Source organism: Falco peregrinus, chromosome 11, assembly GCF_023634155.1.
Source record: "Falco peregrinus isolate bFalPer1 chromosome 11, bFalPer1.pri, whole genome shotgun sequence".
In the NCBI taxonomy this organism is placed as follows: domain Eukaryota; kingdom Metazoa; phylum Chordata; class Aves; order Falconiformes; family Falconidae; genus Falco; species Falco peregrinus.
In genome coordinates this window covers 17,241,323-17,269,143 of record NC_073731.1, presented here as the reverse complement: position 1 = coordinate 17,269,143, position 27,821 = coordinate 17,241,323, and the positions used below count along the sequence as shown (strand labels likewise).

The 27,821-nt window shown below is 38.9% G+C and overlaps 1 protein-coding gene across 3 annotated transcripts in view; it reads left to right on the top strand.

The window, feature by feature from the left end:
- The window catches only part of PRKCE (protein kinase C epsilon), a 293,743-nt gene that overhangs the window by 252,484 nt on the left and 13,438 nt on the right, over nt 1-27,821 (top strand). For all 3 annotated transcript variants that reach the window (XM_005238684.3, XM_027788618.2, XM_027788617.2), the window contains 3 exons: nt 10,895-11,033; nt 13,418-13,606; nt 18,636-18,782. In XM_005238684.3, coding sequence (XP_005238741.1) covers nt 10,895-11,033; nt 13,418-13,606; nt 18,636-18,782 — 475 coding nt within the window. The remainder of the gene's footprint in view (nt 1-10,894; nt 11,034-13,417; nt 13,607-18,635; nt 18,783-27,821) is intronic.

Sequence of the window (27,821 nt, the reverse complement as noted above, 5' to 3'; positions counted from 1 at the left end):
AGTGTTCTGGGCAGGCCGGTCTTCTCCTTTACGTAACGGAACTGAACCAAAGCACGTGGTTTTCTTAGTCGCTGCTAGGAAAACATGGCATAGCATGCTTTTCCCTTCTTCAGTGTGTCAACAGTATGCTTGGAACTGGTCATTTCCGAGGGAGGTGTCAACATTGGTGTTACATTAGCAAGTAAAAGAATGTTATCTGGCATTCATGGAAGGAAAAAAGACTTTTTCTCCAGGAAAGGAAAAGGGTCAGAGCACGGAACAGGGATGCTATATACCTTTAAACAGTCTGCATTTCATGTAGCAGCAGGATGACAATGTACAGGATTGGATCAAATTAAACTATGCTATTGTAGCTTTGACTTTTGTTTAATAGTAATGTCAAAACTTACACTTGATCTTAATAGGCAGCAGGATGGAAACAATAGGCTTCCATCTGAGGGAAGTTTTTGGCCCAGTATTGTGCTTGTGAATGAAAATCCATCTCCTCTGTTGGACTTATATCATACTAAAATAATATTGGTATTGTTACGCAGTGTGAGGTTGATTGACCTTTAGGCTAGAGGAAGTGTAAGGCTAACAAGTTAAATGCCATTGAAAACAACTATCTAAATCATAAATTCAGACTGACCTGATTGATGCATCTGTGATTTAAGGAAGAAATTTGGAGATGTGGGATGAGATCCAGGACTAAACATCTGAAAGAGAGTGACTGAAGTACTCGACTTTAGTTGATTAAAGATACTCTGATCCTGTTTTTCTCTGCTGTCTTGACCTTACTAAAGTTCAGTTAGTATGTAATGGAAAAAACAACCGGTTTGATAGCAAAATACAGGAAATGCCTTCAATCATGGCTGATTACAGTAGCAGCTTTTCTTCTGTTGGGTTTGTTGGGGTTTTTTTTAGAATGCTCTTTCTATGTACCTAAAACAATGTAGAATAATAACGTTTTGTAGCCCTTTATTTGGGGTGTCCAAGCAGAGCAATTAAACATCTGGCTTTTGATGGAAATGCATGTTGGGAGGTTTTGCACAGGAGAGTGCCACATGACCTAAGTGAGAAAAATTAAGAATTATTACAGGTCATAACTTCAAAGCCTAGCAAATTGTGTGTGTGTGTGGCAATTCCACCATGAGTAACAAGACAAATGAATGCAGGTCTCTCTTAAAAAAATCTGCCTTTGTTTGGCTTTCTCCTACAAAAAAATAGAAGTTTTACAACTGATTTGAATGAAATCTCTATCTGGAAGACAGGAAGCTGGGAAGCAGCTTATGCTAAATATACACAAAGGCTCATATTCATCTCACCTAACTTTAGGAATGCAACTGAAGCTTCCAAGTCAGGATCCTGCTTGTCCTGGAGTGCATTTACAGTCAGTGGAGAAGGTAGGCTTCTTTATGGAACTGTGCAGCCCACATGTTCCATGAATCATCCACTCAGAGATATCTATGGAGATGACCATGGAGGGAGCCTGTCACAGACTGTGGTACCTCAATTAAACTAATGTCTCATGGGATATATCTTTGTCAGAATCCTGGAAAATACAGGAAAGAAAATTACCATAAAACCAGAGCAAAATATTTCAAAGCTCTAGATACTTTCATGTTTAAGGTAAATTTTTTAAATGAATGGAATTGTGGTTGATTACATTATATACTTTTGTTCTATCTTTCCCATTATCGGTATAAGGCAGTAATATATCCTTACTGTGGGTTATTAAGAATTACAAGGCTTCATTGCTGAGGCAAATGAGTGAGAACTGCTAGAGAAATGTAAGATGCTACCTGGATAGACAGCATTTGTTGGCTGTGTGTTTTTCTGTTCTGCTTACGAAAGCTTCACACAAAAATAGAAGAGAAGAAAGAATTTCAATAGTTTTGGTTAGGCACAGAAACTGCATGCCTGAAACCCAAGTACTCTTCTCTTTGTGTTTGCATAATTTGTATTCCATTGTTCAAATGACAGCGATTTTCTCATCCTGCCTACTAATGTCACTGCAGAAAAAACCCCATTGCTTCTGGTTTCCAAAGAAAAACTTTTGAACAGATCTGAACTTAATGTGTCAACGGATACATTTTCTTTCTAAGGTTCTGGCTGGATTTTTTCAGGACTGAGTTTTTGAGACTTGATCTGACAAGCTTTTCTAGCTTCATGCCATCCTTTCACTGCCTTTCATCAAGTGGTTTTATCAAATAACGATTTAGTATTGTTTTGTTTAAAAGGATTATAGACTTACATAGTAGGCACTTTTTGTTTGCGCTCCACCTAACCTATTGTTATAATATGCAATCTTATTTTTACGTTATTTGAGATATAAAAATAAGAGCTCAAAGCATTGAACCCCACAGAGCAGAATACCGCAGCTTGAGTCAGTCCTCGGATAAGCCTGGGGACTCTATTGTCTCAGTGGGATCACAGAGGTGTCAGTGAGGATGGGGGTTTATCACATTACATATTTAGTAATGACTTCACACGTGGGCTTTGTAGCAGAGGGTGAAAAAGTAAATATCATCAGTGGTAGCACAGCTTTCACCCCGTCATTCCCAGCCTGAATATGTAGAGCCAGTTAGAATTTTTTCAGCTAAATTATTCAAGAAAAAAGGGTTTAAAATGGTGGTTTTAACCAAAGTGGAGGCAACGAGAAAGGAAGGAAGGAAATAACCTGAGAGAACTGCTCACAGCCTTAACGTCAGGGCGCTGCTGGGGGTGGTGGGGACCGGGGTGGCCAGGCAGCTCCGCTCAGTTCCGAGCCAGGCGCTGGCCCAAGCAGCTGGCCATCGGCTGTTCGCACGCTACTTTCACAAACAGCTTTGGACAGTCTGTGTTTTCACCCAGCGTGAAACACAAATGGTTTGTAAAGTCTCAAGAAGCCTTACAAAATGAGAAAATCATTTGCTGTCTAGTTTAGCTGCAAGTTTCTGAGGCAGATTGTTTGTCCTGGACAATAGGCCTAATATGAAGGCAGCTCCATTTGTGATGGCTGGGGCAAAAGCTGCAGGCGGTGGGAAGGCAGAGCTGCCACTGGGATCCAGCACAAAGCACATAAGCAGGGTAAGTCAGGAGGCACAGCTGTAGTGCTACATCCCATGCCTGCCTCAGGACATGGAAAAATCATTGCATTCCCAGGTAGGGGTCATGGAAGGATGAGGTTTATAAAGCAGTGTGATGCGAATGTAAAGAGCAAACCTCTCTTGAAAAATAAATACAAAACGCTTCCCTCTGTGCTTACCCAGTTTTTGAGAATGTTTTACATAACGCATATTTGAACTTGTACGCGTTTCACTTATGTTCACAAATAAAAACGTGGAAATAATAAGAAAGGAAAAGCCACACAAAGGAGAGCTGTTAAGTGTGATATATTTATTTGTCTGCACATTATTTTAAGGAAACTTCGCATAGCGAGATAAGCAGATCAGGCACTGTAATGTCCTACACTGCTACCGACAATTGTAATAAAGTTCTGGTCAAAGCCATTAAAAAGCCATAAATGGAAATTATTTTATAGAAAATGTTTTTATGCTACCAGAAAACTCATTGGTTTCCTTAAGCTACTGGAAATGAATATTAAACCTTTGTTCAATACATCATTAAGACTTCAGTAAATAGTTAGGGCCACATAATGAACACGCAGCCACCTTTTCCGTCTCAGGACCTTGCTGACCTGAAAGTTCTCTCAGTGGTAGACATTGCTGGAGCAGGTGATGTTATACATTGTGCAAGCCATACTTTTGCCTTGTAACAGCTAGGGTTTGCAAAGCCACAGATAGTAATTGTGTGTTCATCTCCTTCTGATGTCCTTGGTGGGTAGAGAGCAAACTGCCTTTTGCTACATCCCTCCTCCCATCTCTGCCACCCCCCTAGTCCACAAGATATTTGTGCAACAGGCATGGTGATGGATGTTGTGTTATCGAAGGAAAGTAAACGTGTGTGTTTTTAAAAATAAACATGCCTGACAGTGTCACTATGGTCACATTAAAAGTCAGCGCTTCCCATTAAAGTTTACCCTGCTGTCTGAACTATCACTGTTTTCTTCAATTAAAAGTAGCTATAGTAGCTCTGGCTTTATTTGAAACCAAGTCTGTGCTCTTAATTCATGAGCCTCTAGCCATTATACATACTGATACACACCAGTATGAGGTGGATTCGCTTTATTCCAAACATAGCACTGCTGAAAACCAGCGGTTTTCAAATCTGTGCAGCAGGTTTTTCTGTCTGTTGCTGAGTATGGCTCTGCTATAGTTTTTGTGATAGACAATGTCTTCATTCTTTGATGATATCAAGTCCTGTAACAGTGACAAAGAAAATGTGTATCATAAGTCAAACAATTATTTAATGGGCCAACATAAAAGTAAAGCAGAGAAATTCCAAGATTTACACATAAACACAGGCAAAACTTCCTGAGATCTTCTACAAAAACAAAAGCAGCAGAACCATCTTTTTCTCGCCATTGGTCTCACTCAGGTTTCCCCCTGCTCCTCCCTGATAACAAGAACTGCCCTACTGTCATGAATCCACTTATAAGCATGAACAGTCCAGTGCATGTCCTTACTCCATGGGCAAGGGAGGTCACATCAACTGGTAGAAACATTGAATTACACTGCTGTTACAGCATATTTATGCACAGTAACATCAGAAAGTATGGGCTCCTTCTTTTCCGTACATTTTTTCAAATGGGAAAAAATTATTAGTTTATGTTTTCTTAGAAGTTACATTTTTGATTTTCCCATTTATCTCTGATCTGTTGCAGGGGGGTGGGCAAAAAGCCTTGCTAATGTGTTGTGTCTAAAATAAAGCAACAAAATAATCCACTAGTGGAGTACAGTCCTAATGTACCTGTCCTGTAGTTTAGGTATTGAAACAGATTAAGTTGGTGAAAGCTAATCACTAAAGAAGCTAACATCAGGATATTAAAATTGTTGACATTTCTTTTTGTTTTCTGACCAGTTCCATATATGACTATCTTGTTTAGACTGTAACCTAGTACATTCATTATTGATAAATTGAGGACACCAATGGTTTTGAAGAAACAAAAAGATTTTGGTGAATTTATCAGTCTTCCAGAAAATGCAATTTCAGAGTGTGCTGCAAATGATCCAAGTTCTGTGATATTTACTGCTTGTGATTGCAACTCATGTTGAAAATGCAACTTTAACTAAAAATATAGTAAAGAATAAATCTGCTGGGTACAGGAGAGACTTGTTGTTTCAGGTGAGCGTCTTTATCTCAAAAGCAATTTGGATGTCACTGAGTAAGTTAGAAAGTGATTCTAGGAATATGGAAGTCTTACCTTAATTAAATCAGGGAGAAAATTAATCTTGTTGAAATTGCTAATTGATATAATAAACATATTACCTTCAGTTATGAATTTCAATAACTGGAGTAACTAGGGAATGATTCTGATGGTTTTCTATGTTGTTGGGGAAAGTTTCCTTTTTATCTTCTGTGGTTTCTTCTGTGAACAGCTTGTCTATTTAAAGCCTGCAGAGAGGATGTGATTTTCCCAGGCAGGGGAACAATGGTAATGGTTTCAAATACACTATTGAAAGGGTTTATTGCAGTGGAAAGCCACCAAAATAAAGTGGTTGTTCCATAGCTACGTACTTTAGACTTGTGTTGCTTGTGAATCTTTCCTCTTTGATGTTCTATAGATGTTTAGTAAGGTACAGTCCTTCACTGAACTTTCATCCTATAAAGAAATATTCTTGCTTCCAGTGTTGTTATTTGTAGATAATTATTATGCCTCATTCTAACCCACACTGTGAAATGTGATTGCTTTGTAGTTTTGTTGCTCATTCAACAGTTAGAGTGGAAGCAGATGCTGTGGATATATTTCATTGTAAAGTGATTGCTTAAACCAGCTTGTGATCATGTTTCTCAGCTACTTGATCTTGTTCTTCAAATATAAATTTATTTAGTCACTAATGTTTACCATGTTCAAAGGCTACTGTTAGTAATGTTTGGCAGACTTTCTGATTTTACTGGTCAAAACCCATTTTGACTGTTTAATTGCCTTACTTTCAACACAAAAATAATCTGTTATCGAAATGACATGTGTGACACACAGGGCCACGCATACAAGGTGGTTATCTCACTGTTATCATGGCTGTTGGGAGTCAGGCTGTAAGAACCCAGTCCTGCGACGTCCTCATCCACTGAGCATTTGTAGGAAGCCAGGGCAGTCAGGGTCTCATGGCACTGGTGGGTGGAGGAAGGAATGAGCGTAGAGGAAGTTTTCTCACAGGTTACCTGCTGTTCTGACTTGCACAAACCTTTCTGTTATAATCCTGATCCTTTCTTGAGATCCTGCCAATCATTCCAGCTTCTGAGGTGATTGTGGTGCTGGCAGGTATCCAGAAATAGAAACCAAGGCTTAAATTTCTGTTCCAAGCTCTCTGAGAAAGAGGAAAAAAAATATTTTAAAAAACCAAACAAAAAAACAAAACATTTTTATGCAATTGACTGCTCAAGTCAACTGAACTGACTTTACAAAGTGCCTTGGCAAACAAACAAAGGAGAGAAATAGCTTAATGTAGCATTACTGCATTCAAGTGATCTGGGCACTTTCCTGGCTTAACTGGTTGGGTTGTTCGCAGTTGCATGTAATTACTCAGGTTGTAGGAACTCATTTTGTCAGACACAGATGACTTTCTTAGTTCCTACAAAAGGAATGCAAAATGAGAAAAAGAAGGATTTAATAGACCTTTGTCATTGAGCTATTGGACACTTATTATTTGGTGTGCTCTGATTTAGAGGTAGACAACTGGCGCTAATACCAGGAACCAAATAAAACACGAAATGGATCAGAATGGATCGTTATGTACAGACAATTAATTTACATTCCAGATAGTGATAGCTTTTTGAGATGTAGGAGAACTGGCTGTTTCTTAGAACAGTTCTGGGGAGATAATGGGTCTTAAACTAAAATTTATAGGGTTTTTCCAGTGACACTGTTGCTCTGAAAAGACAACCTTCCTTGACAACTCTCTTTCTGTTACTTTTTCATTTGTTTCCTCATCACTGTCTGTTTTGGTTTAGGTTTGGGGTTGTTTTGTTTTGTTTTTTTCCTGTGAGGTGCTAAATAGCACATGACCTATTCTCTTGCATTTATTTAGCTAACTAAGGTTTCTTTGTCCAAACTTGCATAATTAGGGGGTTTTTTTTTGTGGGGTTTCTTGTTCAGATTTTTGTTGTTCTTTTATTTTTTTAAATCTGGCAACTTTAAATTGAAATAATGGTTTTGAATGGCTTTCAATGCAAGTACTTTTCTGGACTATGATAATCTTGTGGGCTAGCTATGAATTTGGAACTTTGGCAGACTCCCAGCTTACCTCTTAACCTCCCATCTGTATGTTAATGGGAGCCATGCTGCTGTTGTTTTAGCCTCTTCCAAATTTCTTTTTGAAACTATGATGCGCTTTGTGATAATAAAAATCTACTGGTATTAAACTTCTCAAGAAGTTCAACAAGGCCAAGTGCAAGGTCCTGCATGTGCGTGAGGGCAATCCCAAGCAATACATGCTGGGTGGAGAATGGATTGAGAGCAGCCCTGAGGAGAAGGACTTGGGAGTGCTGGTGTACAAAAAGCTCAATGTGGCCTGGCAATGTGCTCCTGCAGCCCAGAAAGCCAACCATGTCTGGGCTGCATCAAAAGAAGTGTGGCCAGCAGGACAAGGGAGGTGACTCCCCCTCTCTAGTCTGCTCTCATGAGACTCCACCTGCAGTACTGCGTTCAGCTCTGGGGCCTCCAACATAAGGACATGGAACTTGTTGGAGTGAGTCCAGAAGAGGACCATGAAGATGGTCAGAGGGCCAAAGCACCTCTCCTCTGAAGACAGGCTGAAAGAGTTGGGGTTGCTTAGCCTGGAGAAGAGAAGGCTCCGGGGACACCTTACTGCAGCCTTCCAGTGCCTAAAGGGGCCTGCAGCAAAGTGGGGAGGGACTTTGTACAAGGGCATGTGGCGACAGGACAAGGGGTGACGGCTTTGAACTGGAAGAGGGTAGATTTAGATTTGATATAATAAGGAGGAAATTCTTTACTGTGAGGGTGGTGAGGCACAGGAACAGGTTGTACAGAGAATCTGTGGATGCCCCATCCCTGGAAGTGTTCAAGGCCAAGTTGGATGGGGCTTGGAACAACCTGGTCTAGTGGAATGTGTCTCTGCCCACGGCAGGGGTGTTGGAACTAGATGATCTTTAAGGTCCCTTCCAGCCCAAACCACTCCATAATTCTGAGCAGCCTCTTCAATTTCATCTGTTCCTGTCATAATGATTTGTATTATGATCTTCTTAACAGTCTGTTGAGATGGTGGCTGAAAGTGGTTCCAAGATTACATCAAATATAATTATACTTTGATTTCTTTATCTGAACATCTTGACTTTTTGAAATATAGCTTGTATTCTTCTTTAGCTTAGGCACATTCAAGATAACAGTGCATTTGGAAGGTTAAAAGCAACAGCTACAAGCTTATTTCCTTCTTCCATCTGCAAGAGCTTTGTCCTATTGTTCTCCTTGATCACATTGTACTTTATATTACAGTCTTGTCTTAATGGAGGTCTTTTGATTGTAACACTTGTAATTCATGGGAACAGCAGTTTTGGGAGTGCACATGATGTTTGGAGCAGGAATCTTTATTTTGTTTATTTGACTTTCTTGGGGGAATAAAGCTGCTGATATCTGCCCTTGCATTGGTGTTGGACAATTCTTGCAAATCACTTTCCAGAGATGGGAAAAGGTGGTTATTTGAGGGGTTAAATGGTTAGATGTAGGGGATTATTTTGTAGCCAGCTGGATCTTGGGTTATTTAGGAACTCATTAAAAGGATGACCTTAAGAAATGATAAAACATGTAGTCTGCTTCAAGGGACCTTACATGGGTGACCAGCTGAGGACCTACAAGAGCAGCATAACTGATCTGGAGATAGCCAAGTCTGGTGTAGGTCATATTGCTTGCAACAAGCATTTCTACAGCCAGTATATGCTTCAGCTACATAAAGCATATCTGGTAAAGCTAGTTTGTGTGGGAGACAGTGGATTTACTGTTAGTCAGGTAAATCTGACTTTGTTTTGCCATGTCAGACTTCTTGTACATGCACAAACCTCTTTGTAAGAAGTGTCTGATTTACTGCACAAATGTCCAATGATTATGCAGACCTTGAGTACTAAGTCCACTGTGTGCCAGAGATACCTGATTTTTATGTTGTCCTGTGTGCATGCCTAAGAAATATGTTAAATGTGGGCCAGCATATTTGAAAATTTTGAAAAAGTGTCAAAAGAAAAAAATAATAAAATCTAGCTACTGAAATTTGGCTGATAGGGAGAAAAGAGCATTTCTGGGAAAATCCCAGCTTACTGTAGCCTTGGACATGTCCACAAAACCCCTTAACATAATGCAGCCTTGGAAGGGTTGTTTAATCATTTAATGTGTGTGAAAGCTTCCACCATGTTGCAGCACCTGCAATTCCAAAGTCTGGTGTCTGATAGGGAGACGTTTCTCCAAAAGAAATCTTCAGACTAAGGTGAAGGCTTCTCATTCCTCACTCAGGTGGAATTTGGTGGCATAAAGGACTTTTGCAAAAAAACCTGTATCTTTTTGTAAGCTTTTGGGGTGCAATTTGTTTTACAGAGGCCAGCATAGGATTTTGTTCCTCTATCTCATTTAGAACTTGCCTACACACTTTTTTTTCAGTTCTACCTATTGGATTTTTTTCTAATTATTCTAGGAAAAAAGTTCTGATCAGAAAGTTACTACAAATTCACCCAAAGACATGTGTTCTGCTTTTGATTCTCACCTTTGTATGCATTCATACATACAATGCCTTCATTTATTACTGTGTATTTTTAATACATGACAGAGGTACCTAAAGCCTAGACAGGAGTATAAACATAAAATGATCCATGCAATAAAAGTGTGTGTGTGTGGGGGGGGGGGGGGGTTCCTTTGTTTTATGCTTGGTTTATTAATTATACATGATAAAATGTTTTTAATTGGGGTGTCTTTTCATGCAAGTGAGGGTTCTTTTATGCACTGACTTTCTAGAGGCTTTTGTAGTTTAGTCTAAAGCAAGTGGCAGGTAACTTAAACAGTACCTAGCATCCATTGTGTTGGAACATGCAATGACCATAATGGTATATTTAGAAAATGTACAGAGGGCAAGACAGGAAAGGTGGATATCCCTTTCTCAACCTGTTTTTAACCTCACCCAGTTTAATAACCAAAGAATTGTGTGGTTTTGACACAAAGACATTTGTACAATGGAGAGACAGAGACAGCTGCTAAGATGTGTTGTTTAACAATGAATGCAAAATATTCCTGTGAGATTATTTTTGAGCAGGCTTAAACTGCAGAAAAGAATGCTCCCAAAGATGAGAACTGTTGGTTTTCATCCCTCTCATTGCAATCTGAACTTTGAATTGCTGGTATGCATTAAGAATCCAATTCAAAATAATCCAAGTCTGAAAATGCCTATTAATTCAACCCATATGACAGAGTATAGATTAATTGGTACGCCTTACTTTGTGCTAATGCAGAAATTGAGAAGGGTTTCATAAGACGTTGTTGACCTATTTCACATAGAAAGTTAGATTCGTAGCAAACAAGACTGAGCTCTTTTCCAAACATTTTCCATGCTGTCTTGAATACAACTGTGTTTTCATGCAGCTAAACAGGGAGTAAAGGTCTGGTCTTGCAAAATGCTTGTCATTGCCTGCTTCCTTATTGCCTTTAACTAGGTGACCTGTTTAGTGACTGCTTCCAACTTTTCATGCACACGTGAAGAATGGTTTCTCAGTGGTGTTTGTGAAACCATCTATTTGTCATATTCCGTGTTTTTATGATTAAATTCAAGAGTACGTGATCAAAATTTGAGAGTTGATTTAATTTTCGGCCTTTCTATTTCAGGGACCTGAAACTGGACAATATTCTTCTGGATGCAGAAGGCCACTGTAAACTGGCTGACTTTGGGATGTGCAAAGAAGGGATTCTGAATGGAGTGACCACCACAACCTTTTGTGGCACACCTGACTATATAGCTCCGGAGGTATTTTTTTGCACTGTACTAAGAATACGGATATTATCGTTCACCAGACTGTTACATGTGTAATTTTAGATACTTTGTGCATGTAGATGAAAACAGTAGAAGATGCAAACTAGGCTGTGGTGTAGTTTTGCCTAGGTAATCTTGCAGAAATTGATTACTGCTCACAAGCAGTATTTCACATTGATAGAAGTGACAAAGCATGTTTTTTTCTATTATTTGTTTCCTGAATTAACAGTATTCTTCTCCATACACTCATCTCTGACTTGGCATTATTGTGAAAGCACTTACTAGCCTTTAAGGTGTTAGACGCAACTGAGTACTGCCAGCACTGGTCTTTAGTAGTTAAAATTTATTTTTTTTTAATTTTTCATGAGACTTAGAAGGGCACATTCATATGGAAGAGACCATATGTTTGGTGTCATTTTGCCTAGTGTCCCTGTGGGAATATAATTTTTTTCCATTCTTTAAAGTATCTGTGAGTGAAAGATACTGTGTTTGTGGTATTTCTCATCATATGGATGAACAGCAAATATAGACTTGCATAGAAAGGTAGAAAATTTCCATATGTATGCTGCATATCCATTGGCAACACCCAAAGTAATTTCAAGCCATTCATTGAGTAAAAGAAATGGCTGAGAATCACGCAGGTTTTACATAGCCTAAGTTGTAATATTATGAGATGGATTTCCAAGTGCCTAAAATGAATTGGTATTGTACAGTTAGTCTTCTAGGCAGACTTTGCTCAGTTTAGTTAGTAACCTGTGCATCTTCTGGCTGAAGATTCAGTGTGCTGATTTAATGTAAAAGTGTCATTGCTTTGTCTTTCATCAACCATAAATTTGCAGCAGGGAAAAATGTTAGTTTATTATTTGTTAGAGAAGATAAATTAGAAAACTTTATTGTTAGTGTTCATGGCTGTCAAGCTTTGGTAGCGCAAGTGATAAGGTGTGAATCATATTCAAACCATCATGATATAAATGTGTGTCTTACAGAGTTTGAAAAGTATTACAGTGTTTAAAAGAAAATAAATACCAGTGTGATGGTTTTGGTTTCATATGAATTCTGTTCTGATTCAGGGTATTAATTGAGTCCTTTGACAAATGCTTTGGAAATTTTTAGTGAAAAAAAAGCAATAATAAGATCCGGGGAACTCTTACGTGGAATCCTGTTCTCACTGAAGTCAGTAACTCAGGCTTCCGTTTTGTCATCTTAATTGCAGAAGTTTATCTCCTGTTTCTATTTCTCTTGCATCGTGGTGGTATGTTTCAATTTTCTGTTCTTTAGCAATACCTGAGTTGCAAGAGTGCCCAGAACACTTGAAAAGTGCATTTTTGAAGAGTATAAATTTCTGTAATTAAAGTCTATAAAATGTAATATCCATTCAACTAAGAATCTGGCTGGGATCCAGACCTCTGTATTCAATGTTAACTCATTTTTGGTTTTATGTTAAGACTGAATTTGGTTTTATGTTGGTCATGATCCCCAAATACAGCACTGAGCTCACATGTCTTCTGACTGTAGCGCTAGTGTTGTTTAAGGGGGTGGTGGAGTTGTTGCCATTCTAACTCATTTTAAGGCAGACAGCTTAGACAGTTGCCCACTCTACTTTTCCCAGTCCCCTGTCATGCTGAAACTTTGCAGCCAAACTACAAGCTTCTCAGTGAAAAGTAGCCAGGAATTAAACTTGTACGACACTAGTTCTGTAACACCAGGTAGTACAATAAAACTCCATCATGCTAACCTTCCACTCCCCACTTAAATTTACTTGCTACAATGTTGAATTTGTGCCACATGAAAAGTTGTGGAGTGGTAGCCAGTTTTTCTGAAAGCGAGGGAAATTAAAGTGAGTACTACAGCCATGCATTATACAGCGTTTTAATGCTGTAAAAAGAACTTGAACAAAAATGCTTTTGGCTTCCTTCAGCCCTACCTAAAGGACTAGAATAAATCTCTCTGATGAGCGCCATGCAGCATTACAAGCTGGTTCAGTTTGTTTTGTTCAAGATAGAGACAAGGAAATGTTTCACATTTTCCACCAATCTGTTTTGTATATGTGATCTTTTTTCCCCCCTATAGCGTGACCTGCTTTAAACAGTTTGGAAGGATATACAGCTCTCTTGCTCATGGGCATACTCTTTTACTCAGGGGACTGATAAATTCAGTCAGTACTTCTGAGAACAACTATGCATTGACACTTAGCTGTGTTTAGTGCAAATTGCCTGGGTAAGAAACCATGCCTTCCTGCTGTTGCTGAAATCAGTGTGGGATTTAGTCCTGCTTAGGCGCTGTTGGAAAGAAGGGGTGTATTATGTTGAAACAGCAAGTGTGCAGCCAAGAGTTTTATCTAACTTGTCTATTCAATCCAATCTCTTTTTCTGTACCAGATCCTCCAGGAGTTAGAATACGGCCCATCAGTAGACTGGTGGGCTCTGGGTGTTCTCATGTACGAAATGATGGCTGGGCAACCCCCCTTTGAAGCTGACAATGAAGACGATCTCTTTGAATCCATCCTCCACGATGATGTCTTGTATCCAGTCTGGCTCAGTAAAGAAGCCGTCAGCATTTTAAAAGCAGTGAGTCTTCCATTACTCGATTTCCTCGTCCTCTTCATGGGTTGTTTTTTTTTTTTTTTTTTTTTTTTTGGGGGGGGGGGGGGTTTACTTGATTAAAATTGAATTTGCTGAAAGTTGTTGAGAGCAGTCACCGCTGGGAGTTCAAGCACAGTTCAGAGTGCCACTGTTAGGATAATGGGGCCTGGGATAAATTACACCGCTTGTGGGAAAGGAACAGAATGTTTGTATTCCACGCAGTTGTACACTGTATAAATCTGTGTACTGCAGATTCATGTTTCAGGGAAAACCCAACCAACTAGAACTGTGCTATCACTTTGGCACTTTATATGCTGCATGTTCACTAGTGGGGGAAGCACTACATAATTAAAGAAACAATGTTTTTATTTAACCCACTTAAAAAATTTCTTGTTTCTCTGCCTTTCTTTCCCTATCATCAAGATAGGTTGAAAGCCCTTTATTTGCAGTTGCATATTCTATTTTATAGTTCACATAGACAAGACTGAAAAGCAGTCTTACTCTGGTGTAATTGTTTCTGCCCTGATTGGTGGTTTTCAGTGACTTGACAGAAATGTGAGTCACTAAATGCCACAATTTTTTTGATCAGTCAAAATGTGTTACTGGGCAACTTCAGTTTTCAGACTGCCTTTCCGAAATCAGGTTTACTTCATTAATATGACACTGACATAAATTCTTTTTTCTGTACTAGTATCATCCGAACATAAAAAGTAAAACAAAACAGAAGCAGTATGCCAATCCCCATAGGTTTTTATTCCACTTTTCCATCTTCTTTGAAAGTGGAAAATTTCTACCTTTCCATATCTATTTTTCTTTCAGCATCTGCAGTAAAGTAAGGGAGACTTTCAATTAAGAGGGCAGCTGGTAAAGTCCTGCAGAGATCTTCATACAGGGTTACATTTTGAAATTTTATATAAAACTTGAAAAATTCTGCTTTTAACACCAGTGGACAGGTAACACTTTCGGCAGAAATGTTCATCTTGATCTCTTAATGAAAATATCTTCAGGCTCATTCTAGCTGAGAGAGGGAGGTGCTCTAGCAGATGATTAAAAGCAGAAGTCGAAGTCAAACCTCTCAGAAATGTTTGCTGGAGTATCTCTTTTGTTCCATTCAGTGTAGTGAGAACATGGAGGATTTAATGCTGACCTTTGCACACATTCTCCTGTCTCCCCCCAGATAGGTCTCTGATGACTTTTTATTAGCTGACATCATACTTTCATGCATCAATTTTTGTTTCCAGACCTTTCAACTATTTTCAGTTCAGCAATTAAAATGTATGGACTTGAGCTGTAGAATTCAGGCTGATATCTAGGATTCAGGGTATTTTTTTTGGCATGTCGTAGAGAAAGGGTTGTTGTCAATGTTCATGTCTGCATCTGAATTTCACTGAAGTCCAAGAGATTTTCGGTAATGTTTTGGTTTCAGTCTGTAAGATCTGTGTTCCTTTGTCATCCACAGGCTTCTTCAGTGAATCTATATTAACTGATCTTTCTGTTATTCTCAATCACAGAAACATTTGTTGGAGGGGAAGAGTTTAACTCTTGGCTAAGTGTGTAGTGTAAGAGCCATTGTAACTATTAGGAGAAGGTATTTATTTCACAGAGAAAAGGGAGAAACAGATTTGACAGTCAGAGCCTATGTTATCTCATTGGTCGTGCAAGAAGTGAGATATCTGTTTGTGTTATACATGTCATTCATTAGCCACACAAATGCAGACACAGAACTGGGCTGCAGATGTGAGCTGTGTACTTTTGTGACTGTAAGTGCAAGGGTGTTAAATCCTCTAATTACTTCTAAAGCTGACTTCGCTATAAATTTTCATGAGGCTGTTTTCCTGGGTCTACATTTTGATAGTAGGCGTGGTGGTTTGTATTTTGCTGTAGTTGTAGTACTTCTTTTACATCTTTCTGTCTAAAGTTAATCCTTAATGCCATTATAAACCTTAAAAAGAGAATTGCATCCATTAAATAGGATTGCACGATAATAGTAGAGCATTCCTTATTGGGCAAGATTTTAGTTGGCACAGATTGATATAATTTAATGGAGCTGTGCCAGTTTACACCATAAAAAGAAAACGATTCCTTATACTTAGCAACCTGCTGCCTGTGCAGCTATGGTGTAAAACATACTTGAAACTTGTGTTCTTCATCTGATTCTTGTCCACATTCTGTTAAGTGAAGAACAGGAAAAACAGAGGAAAGAAAGAGGCGTCTATGTATTTTACTGCTGACTGGTAGCAAGGGATTAACTTTGGAACACTTCGTTTCCTCACATTGTGCTTTGAGACATGGGTTTTATTCTTTAGAAACTGTGTATTTTTACACTCCTCCAAACAGCATATAAGGAAAGTTTAATAAGAAGACATTCTCTTGTATTAAGCAACAATGTTTTTGTATTTTCTGAAGAAACGGTTTTCCTGTTATTTCCAACAAAACACTAAGGCGGATAATTTTACAGCTCAGCACTACAAGGCAGCACATTGCTTATCCCATGAAATCCCACAGATCTTATTAGTCCTCTTTCTGTGAGTTGACAGGAATTGCTATTTAAAATTCTTTCCTGTCTGGTAAGGAAAACAATTCTTCATTGAAATTAGCTCTGTGCTTCTCTGCAAGCAATGGAGAGAGGTTGTGTCTACAGTGTGTGTTCACTGTGTACCCAGGTGACTGATCTCTAGGTACAGAAGCAAAACACTGCTTTTAAGTTGTGCCATTTATTTCAAGAAGCAAAATTTTGGGAGCCTGATGATTCTTGATTTGGGCCCCAAGTTGCATGGCTATGTCAGCAACCTTTTGTCTCCTGTTGTCATTTAAGTCAGTAGGAGCTCTGATCTCAAAAAGCTTCTCTTTTCATAAAAGAAGGTTCCTGCCTTAATATGGGAAAACAAAAAGGCAACATTTAATGGCTGTGGCTGTCAGCTCCGTTGGCAACCATCTCTTCAACACTGTACAGTTAACAGCTGTCTCTGCCCTCACAGTTGCATCATTGTTGATGCTGTTGATAAACAGGGAATACATTTCAGCTTGTGCTTCAGAAATAGAAGCTGAAAAAAGTCAATATTTATTCCAGAGGATGAAATTTATAGAACTAAAAGTCCACTTAAGAAGTTTGAGATTATTTCATTGTATCTGCCTATGTTAATTCTGTTTGTTGAAGTATTCATTCTTAAAATTTGTTCTCCCCGATCATCCATTTCCAAGTTCCATGAAGTCTGTGAAGTACAGTACTAAACTGTACTATCTAGTCATATATTCATGTCCTGGGCTTCTTAAAAATTACATGTTCGGATGTTTTCCCTGCCTCTGGCTTAAAACAAAGATAAACCATTGCAGATACTAGGATCAGATTTTACTTCTTTGATACCTGGATTATATGGTACAAAAAGCGTATCCTGTAGTTTCAGTGTTCTGTTTCTACAAAATGTGTGGCTGCTGGTTCCTGGCCTGCTTGCTCCAGTCCTGGAGGTGAAATAAAGCAGAGGAATGTAGGAATGTGTTTTGTGGTTTTCCAAGAGACCTCACCAAAGTACAGTAATCCTTTCAAAACCTTTGCTTCTCCTGCCCATAGAAAATATGGCCTGTAGTTTAGATACGACTTGTCCACTTGCAAAAGAACTTGTGGAGCAGCTGAACACAAGACCAAAGAGGATTGTCTTTGGAGTTGTGCATGTATGTCAGAAACCAGAGAGAATTTCCTCGCTGATCTATGTTATATCATTAAAATCATAGCAATGGTATTCTCCTGGGGATGGTTGATCTAGCTATCTAAAACCATCTTAAGGGCTTCAGTATCTACTTATCTAATAACTGGAGTACTAAGGCAAGGGTATGTATTGTAGTGATTTATTTTTTTGGTAAGGGTGTCTTTTTTCTACAGATATATAGTATAATGTGGTACCTAGGTTAAATAGGCACTGGACAATTATCACATTTTGTTTCATGTGTACACTTTTTAAAAAAATTTAAATGTTATAGTAATGGCTCCATATAAATGTACGGCTAAGTTTGGCGTAATTCTATAATATGAGTGTGTGATGTGTACAAGAACTGCATTTGTTGGTATTTGAATTACAAGGTCTCTATGTCGACATGCATTGGGGAATAAGTAGAGCAATTGCTAATAAAAGGAAGAAATAACAGCGCAAAATTAGGATAAATATTATCAGCTACCATCGTTTGATATCAATGTCTTACACCGGTTGTGCAGCTTTTTGCTGAAAGGAATAGTAAGAGTTTGAAAGTGAGAAGTCTAGAAATTGCCACACCAGAGAAGACCAGTTAGTTCCAGGTGCTTCCAGTTGCTGCCACTAACAGTGTGCTAAAAATGAAAGGCAAGGTACAAGTTATGTCATGAGGGAAGCTTTCTGCTGGTACTGATCACTCCATGTATTTCCTGAAACAGGACATGGGCAATTGACATAGCTCCAGGTGCTCTTCTGGCTTGTATTAGAATAAAATTCTAGAAATTAGTAGGAAGGTTATGGCTTTTCATGTGTCTGCTTGAATGAACTGTATGATTCTGCAACCTACATATCCAAAGGAAATAAACAACAGTAAGCATAATATGTAAGCCCTATCCCCCAAAATAATAGTTAATATAGAGCAAATAAGAGCTATCCTGACTATCTATTTGGAAATGTCTGTGGAGGGTTGAATATTTTCTTTCTTTCCTAGAGTATTTTTGGCCAAAGCTGGAACTAGAAGTGCTGAAAGAGAATCTGTTCCTGTAGCACTCCCAGCCAGATGAAATTAGGAGGTCTCAGCAATCAGTTGAAAGAGCTTCCTGCAGGAAACGTACACTTCAGAGTCTCTGAATCTCCTAGTTTGCCTGGAACCTCTGAAATTTAGAGGGTCATCCTTGTTGTTCGTACAGAAAAAATAACTTTCTGAAAGGAGGCTGTCTCTAAAATCTAGGTTTTAGGAATTGTAAATGTGTAATTGGACTGCAAATGGTTTCCAGCCACTGCCATCCATGTTGTAACTTTTTCCTCCTCTCCCTCCTCCCACCCTGTAGTTCATGACAAAAAACCCCAATAAGCGACTTGGCTGTGTGGCATCACAAAACGGGGAAGACGCGATTAAGCAGCATCCGTTTTTCAAGGAAATTGACTGGGTTCTTCTAGAACAAAGGAAAATCAAGCCACCCTTCAAACCTCGGATTGTAAGTAGCAGTTTGCGTAACATTCAGAGAAAACTTGGTTTGATAGATCTAGTTGTTGGCTTTTCTGAGGTGTGAGATTATCTGATGCAACATTTGGGGATTGAAACAGTAACATAAAAAGTGCACTGAAAAGATTGCCTCGACATTTTTTCTGTGAAGGTAAGTGTCAGGAGTAGATTTAATGCACAGGAAGATGTCCGTGTTCAGTCACATAAACCATGAGAGGGTTCAAGGCCCTGTTTTAATTATTTTCCTGTGTTCCTAAAGATACCTTGATCGGAAGAGTTTATTTCAGTTGAGTATATACTGTATTTTCTGTGTGAAATCTGCTACAGTCCTGCATTGCCAATGGCCACTAGATTTTGCAGTGAAAGACAGAGGAAAGAATTTCTGGTTAATATTTTAACTGAAGATACTTGAAAAAATAGCTTCCTGGGCCATTGTGGTTAAATAATTTGGTGTACTTATATTTTCCTGGGTAATAATCAAGTATTTCTATTTTAAAGTAGCAATAACATGTAAAGAGCAGCTCCACATGCAGAAACTACAAAAGCCAAACAAAAATACTTTACTTATTCTTGTCTTCCTCTGGATGAAAATACTTAGTTCACCAAATGTCAGCTTTTCAGCTGGGAATGTGTGCAGTTAATTTTGTGCTTGAACAGTATAAGAGAATAATTTTATGATAAATCCTTTGATTTTTGTCTTTTGACTCTGCACATTTCTAATCACAATGTTTGATTTGCCTGTAAATACGATGAAGATACTTATTTGTTTCTTTATTTAGGTAGTTTACAAAGGTATTTAAAAACAAACCAAACCCAAACCAAAAAAACCAAACAACTTTGGGCTCAACACTGAATTCTAACTTAAATTTAGAGGTGAAAAAGTCCCCTCTGTTATTGCAGAATTGATGTCTGTTGCATTTAATGCATTTACTTTTAGTCCAGTGAGATGCATGTCCCCAAGTTGCCTGCGTAGGTGGTGGCAGTGAGGCTGCCTGTCCAGAACTGGAGCCTGACGTAGCTTCTCAGAGTCCACTCTTGGACAAGTCTCACCCTCTGTAGCTATGCAGAAAGAGCCCAAAGAGATTGACAGCTGTAAGTGAAATTTTGCCTTTATGAGTGTCTTTCTAGGAGTAATAGTAACATACAGTGTTATCATATGAGGAAGTTTTTAATGTATTTCTTTGAGAATGGAAATGTAATGTGGTAGCTACAGGCAGAGGGATGCCTGAGCCAGCCCCTGCCCTGGAAAGGGTCCAGCCAGCGGGTCATGCTGGCTCCCTTACCCTGTTGCCCCGCTCTGCTCTGGAGGTGTGACCAGGCTGCACCGAGTGCCTGAGCTGATCTACAAGTCTCTGCACTGCTGCAGGAAGTGTAAACCCCAAGTTAACCACATTTAGTATCTGTCAGAAGCCTATTTAATACTGCAACTAACTGCTTTCCAGTTAGGTTCCACAGCGCTCCAGTGGTCACAGCCAGCCCCAGTTGGTGTTCAGCTGAGTCGCGTGTGTGTAGCTCTTTGCCTGTTTTCAACAAATTTGGCCTTTCATCTCACAGTAATTTTTGTTGCTTTGCTTTGTATTCATCAGTAAGACAGTTACCAAATCAGGATGCACAATTCCAAAGTAATTTTTACTTAATGCCTGCATCTAGTAAGACCCAGATTCCTCAGGTCTAGTCTGTTTATTGGCTGTTCTCCTTTCGTGGTCAAGATGCACAGTCCCTTTGACAATACGTATTTTTATGAGGCCTTTATTATTTTTCGAAGTATTCCTGCTGTGGTGGTACTTCTTAAAAGTCAGGAGGCATTTAGTATGTGAGATGTTTTTATTCACTGCTGATATAAATACTTTCTCAGTGCAGCTTCTTTCTCATTCTGGTAATTATTTCACTTCTGTTACATTGTAAAGTCATTCCTATTTTATTAATTTCTGTTGTTTTGTTCCTTTTGTCCTTTTCTGCTTTCTTTAATGGTATTTTAGTTGGCTATTTCAGCTTTAGTAGTGGTTTCAGATTATTTTGGCGTAGTCCTTTTTATAATTTTCAAGACAGCTGCTTGCTCTTTAAAAATTGTTAGGATGATTTTATCTCTATTTACACCTTTTCTCATTTTTCTTCAGGCTGCTTCTGTAACATCAGATTTTCATACTACTTCTTTCCATATTATATATGCCAACTTTCTTTATTCTACCAAATTTGATTCCTGCAGTTTAGTAGCTCTGTATGCTTGGGTTTTTTCTGAACTCTTGTTTTTTATGGTGGTGAATTCAGGTAATGTGTAGTCTGTTACAGGCATCCCTATTACTTTCATGTTCGCAGTCTGCTAAACTGTATTCCCCAGTAACCTGGTCCTATCAACTTTTACTGATAACTTTGCTACACTTAGAAAGGATATACCTTACATATTTACACTATGTTTATGATCTACCAGCTGTATAACTTTTGCAGTTGTTTGGATTTTGTTGTTTTGTAATTTTTGGGCAGGATCATACTGAAATTTTTACTTGTCCTGTTAAAACTGAACAATTTATTAGTTGGAAAGTAAAGTGTGATATATCTGTAGGCTGGAGAGGAAGATCACCTGAATAAAATTTAATTATTAATTATGCACCTTCAGAAATGGTAAAGGAATCTAGGGCAAAAAATTTCAAATACTGAAAAGATGGGTTTGTATACTTGCCAAGCTAGAGATTGCACTCAGTTTGAAAAATACAGGAAAGAGGGAAGAAAGTGAACACTAGTGAAATAAAGTCTGCTTTAAAATCTGGATAGGGAGTTTCTCTCTAAATTCAGTTGTGGGTGTAGCATTGAGATTCATTGATTCAGATTAACAAGCTTAACTGTTCCATAGCTATGGAATAACTACGGAAAAAACATAACTAATGCCTGCATTTGGGATGTTTTCTGGTTTTTAACACCTTTCAGTATTGATAAAGGACTGTTGATTATTTAAGAGTTACTTGTAATATTAAAAAGGGATTAAAAATATATATTTTTAATCTTATGTTCGGGGAGCCTAGCTCTGTGAAAATACCTGAGAAGAGAGGCCAGATTATTAGTCAGAAAATAGACATTCTTGCATGTTATGTGAGTGTACATGTAAGTAGGAAAAAAAGCATAAAATGCATATATAGTCATTTGTGCATTCAAATTGGGTTTTGCATGCACATACAAAATTTTGCTCATGCAAGAATGCATATATTTACACAAATATTCATCTATTTTCTGACCAACTGTTAAGGTGACTAAGGGGGGAAATTTTATAATTACTATATGATACAGACTTTAAAAAAAAAAATCCATAGGATCTATTCGAATGAGCTCTGGGCAATGTGAAATGCTGATGCTAAACAGGTAAAGTCATTAGAGAAAATCGTCAAACACTGAGGTCCCATCAGACAATGGAATAATCTGCCAAGGGAGGTCACAGAGGTGCTAGTGTGGAAACACCTTGCTTCAGTTCCTCCTCACTACTCCACTGCTCCCAAAAACATGCAAGTTCCTTGCTTAGCACAGCCATCTTCCTCTTCTGTCACCTTTTATTATTACTCTGCCATAATAGATTTTCTGAGGAGCTATATTACATGGTGCTGTAAGGCTTGTGCTTCTCAGTTGTTCAAGTATGTAGTCTTAGCTCTGCCAGCCTTAAGACTGAATTTTTCAGCTGGACTTGGAAGAAACACGGCATGGCTGTTTATTAGCCAGACTTTTGAGGTCTGTGTTTTTTTAAAATCTCATTCGCACTGTGGATGGATGCAAATATATTCCTTATTATACCAGAACTATACCATCAGTGTCCTAGTTTGTACATGATTTGATTATCTAGTGATGTTTTAGAAGCTGAAATTTCTTTCCTAACTGTTTTCAGCCTTGGAATGAAAATTACTGAAGTCTAAAAGGTCCTTGAAAAACAGACTATACTTTCTGAAGGCTTGCAAGAGTGCCCTGGGCAGAGCACTCATACAAGTGGCTGAGGTTTAGATTGCTAAGCAGTGACAGGAGTGCCACACCAGGTTGTGCTAAGTACAGACAATGGAAGCAGATTGGATGGCCCTGAAACCTGCTGTGAAGGATCTTTGGCTGCTCCTCCAGCTTAATGTCTTGGAATAGAGAATACAAAGGGTGAAAATGCACTGCGGACACCTCCTATGATGCATATTTTCTACCAGCCCTTCCTTTCATAAATCCAGAATTACGAGGCTTCTCAGTGGCAAAATTATTTACACATATATATTATGGTTTACCATACTGAGGGCTTGTATACTGAGGGCTTGTTCCATGTAGAGCTATTATAAATGTTAGGCTACTATAGAAAGAGTAGTCGTTCTGGGGTGCGTCCAAGCAAACTTTTGGACAGCTATGAAGAGGATATTTGTTACACCTGAGCTCCAGTGACCTTGACACTGTCTCTTGAAGATCATTTCTGCTGTTCTTCAAACCCAATTCTTAATTTCACAGACTGTCTTGAAGTTTTCTGAATATTTTTCTTGCCTGCTGCTTTTAATGCAGACTGAATATGTAATTGAATATGCAAGAAATAAGTACAGTTTTAGTGCAGACAGATATCTTTTCTCCACAGCCACTGTTGTGAGACACAAATCCCTTTGAGGCATTTTGTTCCTACGTTGAGATATTTTGTCTCATGTGTCCTTCCTGGAATTTGATTCTGTTTGGAGAATGAAATTTCCCTAATCGGTAACCATAAGATCAGGCTGTGGTTTGCAACATAATTTATTGCCCAAGGACCACAAAGGCCTTGATAGTATTCCATGATTCTCTGCTCTCTGTCTTTCTTTGTTTCCATGTTTATGCTCCTGGCTTAGCTGAATTGCTTATTTCAGTTTTCAAAATGCATTTGCCACGTTACAAGTGAAAACAAGGGTGCAGTAAATTAATTTATTACCAAAGTCATTGGTATGATTGTAGGTGTGGTAGATCTTGTTTAGTGACATGATGGGATGATTCTGTCTGTCCTATACCAAATAATAAAATAGGCATTAAAAACAGCAATTGAAACAGGTTGCTGCTTCACCTTTAATGTGTATTGATGAAATTTATATTGTGCCAAGTTGTTATTTACTGGCAAAGCTTATATTTGAAACAGTGAAGCTTATTTACTGGCAAAACTTATATTTGAAACAGTGAAGCAAAGGTATATTTTGTTGTATTTTGCTTTTTCCTCAGTCTTCTCCGTATCTTATTAGATTCCCTGCAAGAAATTGTGTGCCATTTCTGAAAGCACAGCTGGCCAGCTGCAGGCTTTCCAGACTGAACATGCCACTCGCATCAGTCAGTGAAGCTCAGAGAGGTGTGCATAAGTGGCATAAAGATACATGATAACCCAGTCATACTTGCCAGGCATGGAAGAACATCACTGTCCAAAATTTGTTGCTTATTTGACTATCGGTGGTAGCCTCATGTGAGCATCAATTTAATTGAATCATAGAATCATAGCATAGTTTGGGTTGGAAGGGACCTTTTAAGGTCATTTAATCCAACCCCGCTGCAATGAGCAGGGACACCTTCAGCTAGATAAGGTTGCTTAGAGTCCTGTCCAGCCTGATCTTGAATGTTTCCAGGCACGGGGCATCTTCCACTCTCTGAGCAACCTGTGTCAGTGTTTCACTACCCTACCCTCATCAAGAAAAATTTCTTCCTTACATCTAGTCTGAGTCTGCCCTCTTTTAGTTTAAAACCTTTACCCCTTGTCCTATCACAACAGGTCCTACTAAACAGTTTGTCCCCGTCTTATAAGCCCTCTTAAAGTATTGAAAGACCACGGTAAGGTCTCCTTTTCTTCTTCAGGCAGAACAACCCCAACTTTCTCAGCTTTTCCTCAAAGGAGAAATGTTCCATCCCTCTAAGTGATTTCTTCTTAGTTATTGTAGACTTAGACCAGCACAATAAAATCATGCTCCTGTTTCTTATGCTGTTGGTCACAACGTGCTGCGAAGAGCTGTGAGCTGAAGGAAGCTGTTAGGTGCTGTGCACCAAGGGCAGTCCCACCACAGCACAGTCCTGTCCTTTCAGGCTGGGTTTTTACTGTCAACCCTTGAAACGTGCATGCAAACAGACTTGTCATTTTCATCCAGCCTGTTGTAAATGTCAAGGTTGGGGAAATTTGAGACTTTGACTAAAATGTCCTCAACATGAAAAAACTGAAGAACTCTGAGCCAGAGGGTAATACAAAGCCTGGTAAAACAGATGTTTGCCATATGTATTTCTTTTTAGCAATTAAGCCAAAGTTTCATCCCTAATGGCTTTATCAGTGCCTGTGGCAATCCATTCATAGTGTAGCTTTATGGAGATGAAGTTAACAAAATAATCACATTACGATGATGTACTGTGAACGTGCAGCTTTCACAGAACAATACATTATTTTAATTTCCTCTATGCATTCATAATTTCTTGGTCTTCCATTTTAAAAGCTCGCTTTCTTCAAGAGCATTAGAAACAAAATGAACAAGACAGTCTATTGCAGAATTGTAACTTGCGGTATGGAGCAGCAGCAGCTGCTGCTGGCCCATTTATTTAATCTACTGTGACTCCCTTCGTTTTGTAGTCTCTTCCATTCCTACTGTTACATCACTGAGAATGTTTTCTGAATATTTGTATGTTCCTTCTTCAGTTCTGACTTCTCAGGGGTAGAGAGTTGGTCTAGCAGTTAAATCAGAAACCGGAGAATTGCAAGGTACATAAGTTCCTCTACCAGATTTTCTGGAAACTTGTGGTGTGGTCCAGGGTTTATCACCTAATCTTTTCATGCCTCAGTTTCCACTTTGTGGTGATCTCAGGGGATGCTTAATGCAAAGTTCTGTGACAGTGAAGAAATATCCCTGAGAAGTGTTAAAAACCCAGTGCTCAAGATCAGCCTGGCTTTTAAATTGACTGAATGCATAGCACTTCCCTTGGAAGAGTGTTCTATGGTATACCAGACCTCAGTGTTAGCAGATTTCATCTTGATCCTCAGTCTCAAATTTCCTACGGTAATTTGCACCTCTCTCTCAGCTCTAGCAACTCTTAAGATAATAATAAACCATTATTAAAGTCCCTCCCCCCTTAGTTATCACGATCTGAGCCACATTGTCTGTATGCAGTTTCCTTGTGAACCTAAACTCCCTTGTTAGGTCTTGACTTAAGGATGCCAGCAATGTGTCCTCTTTCAGTTTTGTGCTGCAGCAAAGGTTTGAAATAAAATAATTCCCAAATATGAAAATCTAGACCTAGCCAATGATTGTGGGTTACAGCTGGAGTAAGCAAGCACTGGAAATTTTCCCCGCCCTCCCCCCCTCCCCTAAATGAATGAAAAACTGGCAAAATTTTGGCAACACTTTGTCGATGGCTTATGACAAGCTGGATGCCCACAGTGTTTGGAAACTGGGATAGCAAATACAATTCAGCACCTACAGAGTGTGCCGCTGGCTTGTTTGCACAGGCAAATGGGCAGAGGCCGCACCTGCCTCATGGGTGGGTGCCTCACTGAACAGCTCCCAAAAATGTGTTCAGTTAGAGAGGTGTGCGTTTAAATTGCTGCAGCAGTCGTCTGCTTACTGTGAAATATGGCTGGAATCCTTAAAGAGGGACCACGTTTCTGGAGAAAACTTTCAACTATATTAGCCTGACACATAAGTTCTGTAATCTCAGATTTGTTTTCATACATGACTGCTAACAGGCGAAGATTTTTTTTTTTTTTTTTTTTTTTTTTTTTTTTTTACTTTTTAAGAAGGGATTTTTAACCTGGTGTTGGGAAGTCATGACACACTTTTGGTGGGGGTTTTTGGCACACCTCTATCTTTTTGTGACAGTGGATTGTATCATCATACGTGCAGAATTATGACTTTGCCTTTACACTGTGGGGAAGAAGCCCTGTAAAATGCAGTATCATTCAGTAGCACCAAAAGGAACATAAGAAATTACAGGCCAAGTAAATTTCTTTTTGTATAAATGTTCTCTCTTTTCAAGTTTGCTTCAGTGTGAATGTCCCTCTTTAAGGTAAGGCCTTCAATATGGGGAAAATGTCAAGGTAGGTCCATTTTTAGGCCTAATAACCTTGAGGTGTCCCTTCAGTTTCATAATATATTTCCATTCAGTCATCAGTGCATGGCAATGAGCATTTAGCAGATGGGCACGCAAGGGGCTATACTGCATGCTTTTGCATGAAGTGTTACTGCTTAGACAAAACACTGGAGAGTGATCTTGAGACCTCAGACCCTCATGTACCATTGTTAAACATTGCACATTATGTATTCCCCACTTGCTTCAGGCATTTCAGGCATAGGAAAACAGTGGGCTTTCTTCTGAGAGTGACGCCATGGTGATTAATACTGGTTTACAAAAAAAAAAAAATTTAGAAACAGGGAAGAATATTTTTCAGAATGGCTAACATATATCCTTTAGAAAAACTAAAGAAAAATGAATGTGGACTTTCAGGACAGCATTTTTGTTACAAACAGCCATAATAGTTAAAGTCAAACACTTTTCTTTGCATGCTGCCCCGCCACAAGGTATCATGAATTAGAGTATTTCATGTCAGCTGGTTCCTAAAAGTTACACTTTTCTGCTGCTGGTTCAAGTGTTAGCCAGGTCACGGCTGATTGAGAAGCATTGGCTATTGGCAAACGATGAAGTTCAAGATCTCAGCTGAGCTTGCAGTACCCAGTTGTGAACAACACTACCATAACTACCTGCAACGTAGCCCTTGCCCATCGGTCCAGCATGTGGCTGGGCAGGGCAAAAAAGTCTGTAAAACTTCTGCCTCTTCCCTCAGCTAAGTAAAGGATCTTGATTTCAAAAGTTTCAGCTAGCTTGGCACTTTGTACAACCACTAAATTTGCTGAGTGTCAGTATATAGTTTTCGAGGAACATATGTGCAGTTTGCATCACAACTTAAGAGGAATCAAGAGTAACTGAGCTGGTACTTTTAAGGGATTTCGATGTTGTTTGTTTGAATCAACAAGATTCTGTTTTCCCAGAATTTGCTTATTCAGTTAGTCTTGTTTTTTTGGTTTTTTTTCTCTTCAGAACCAGTGCTTGC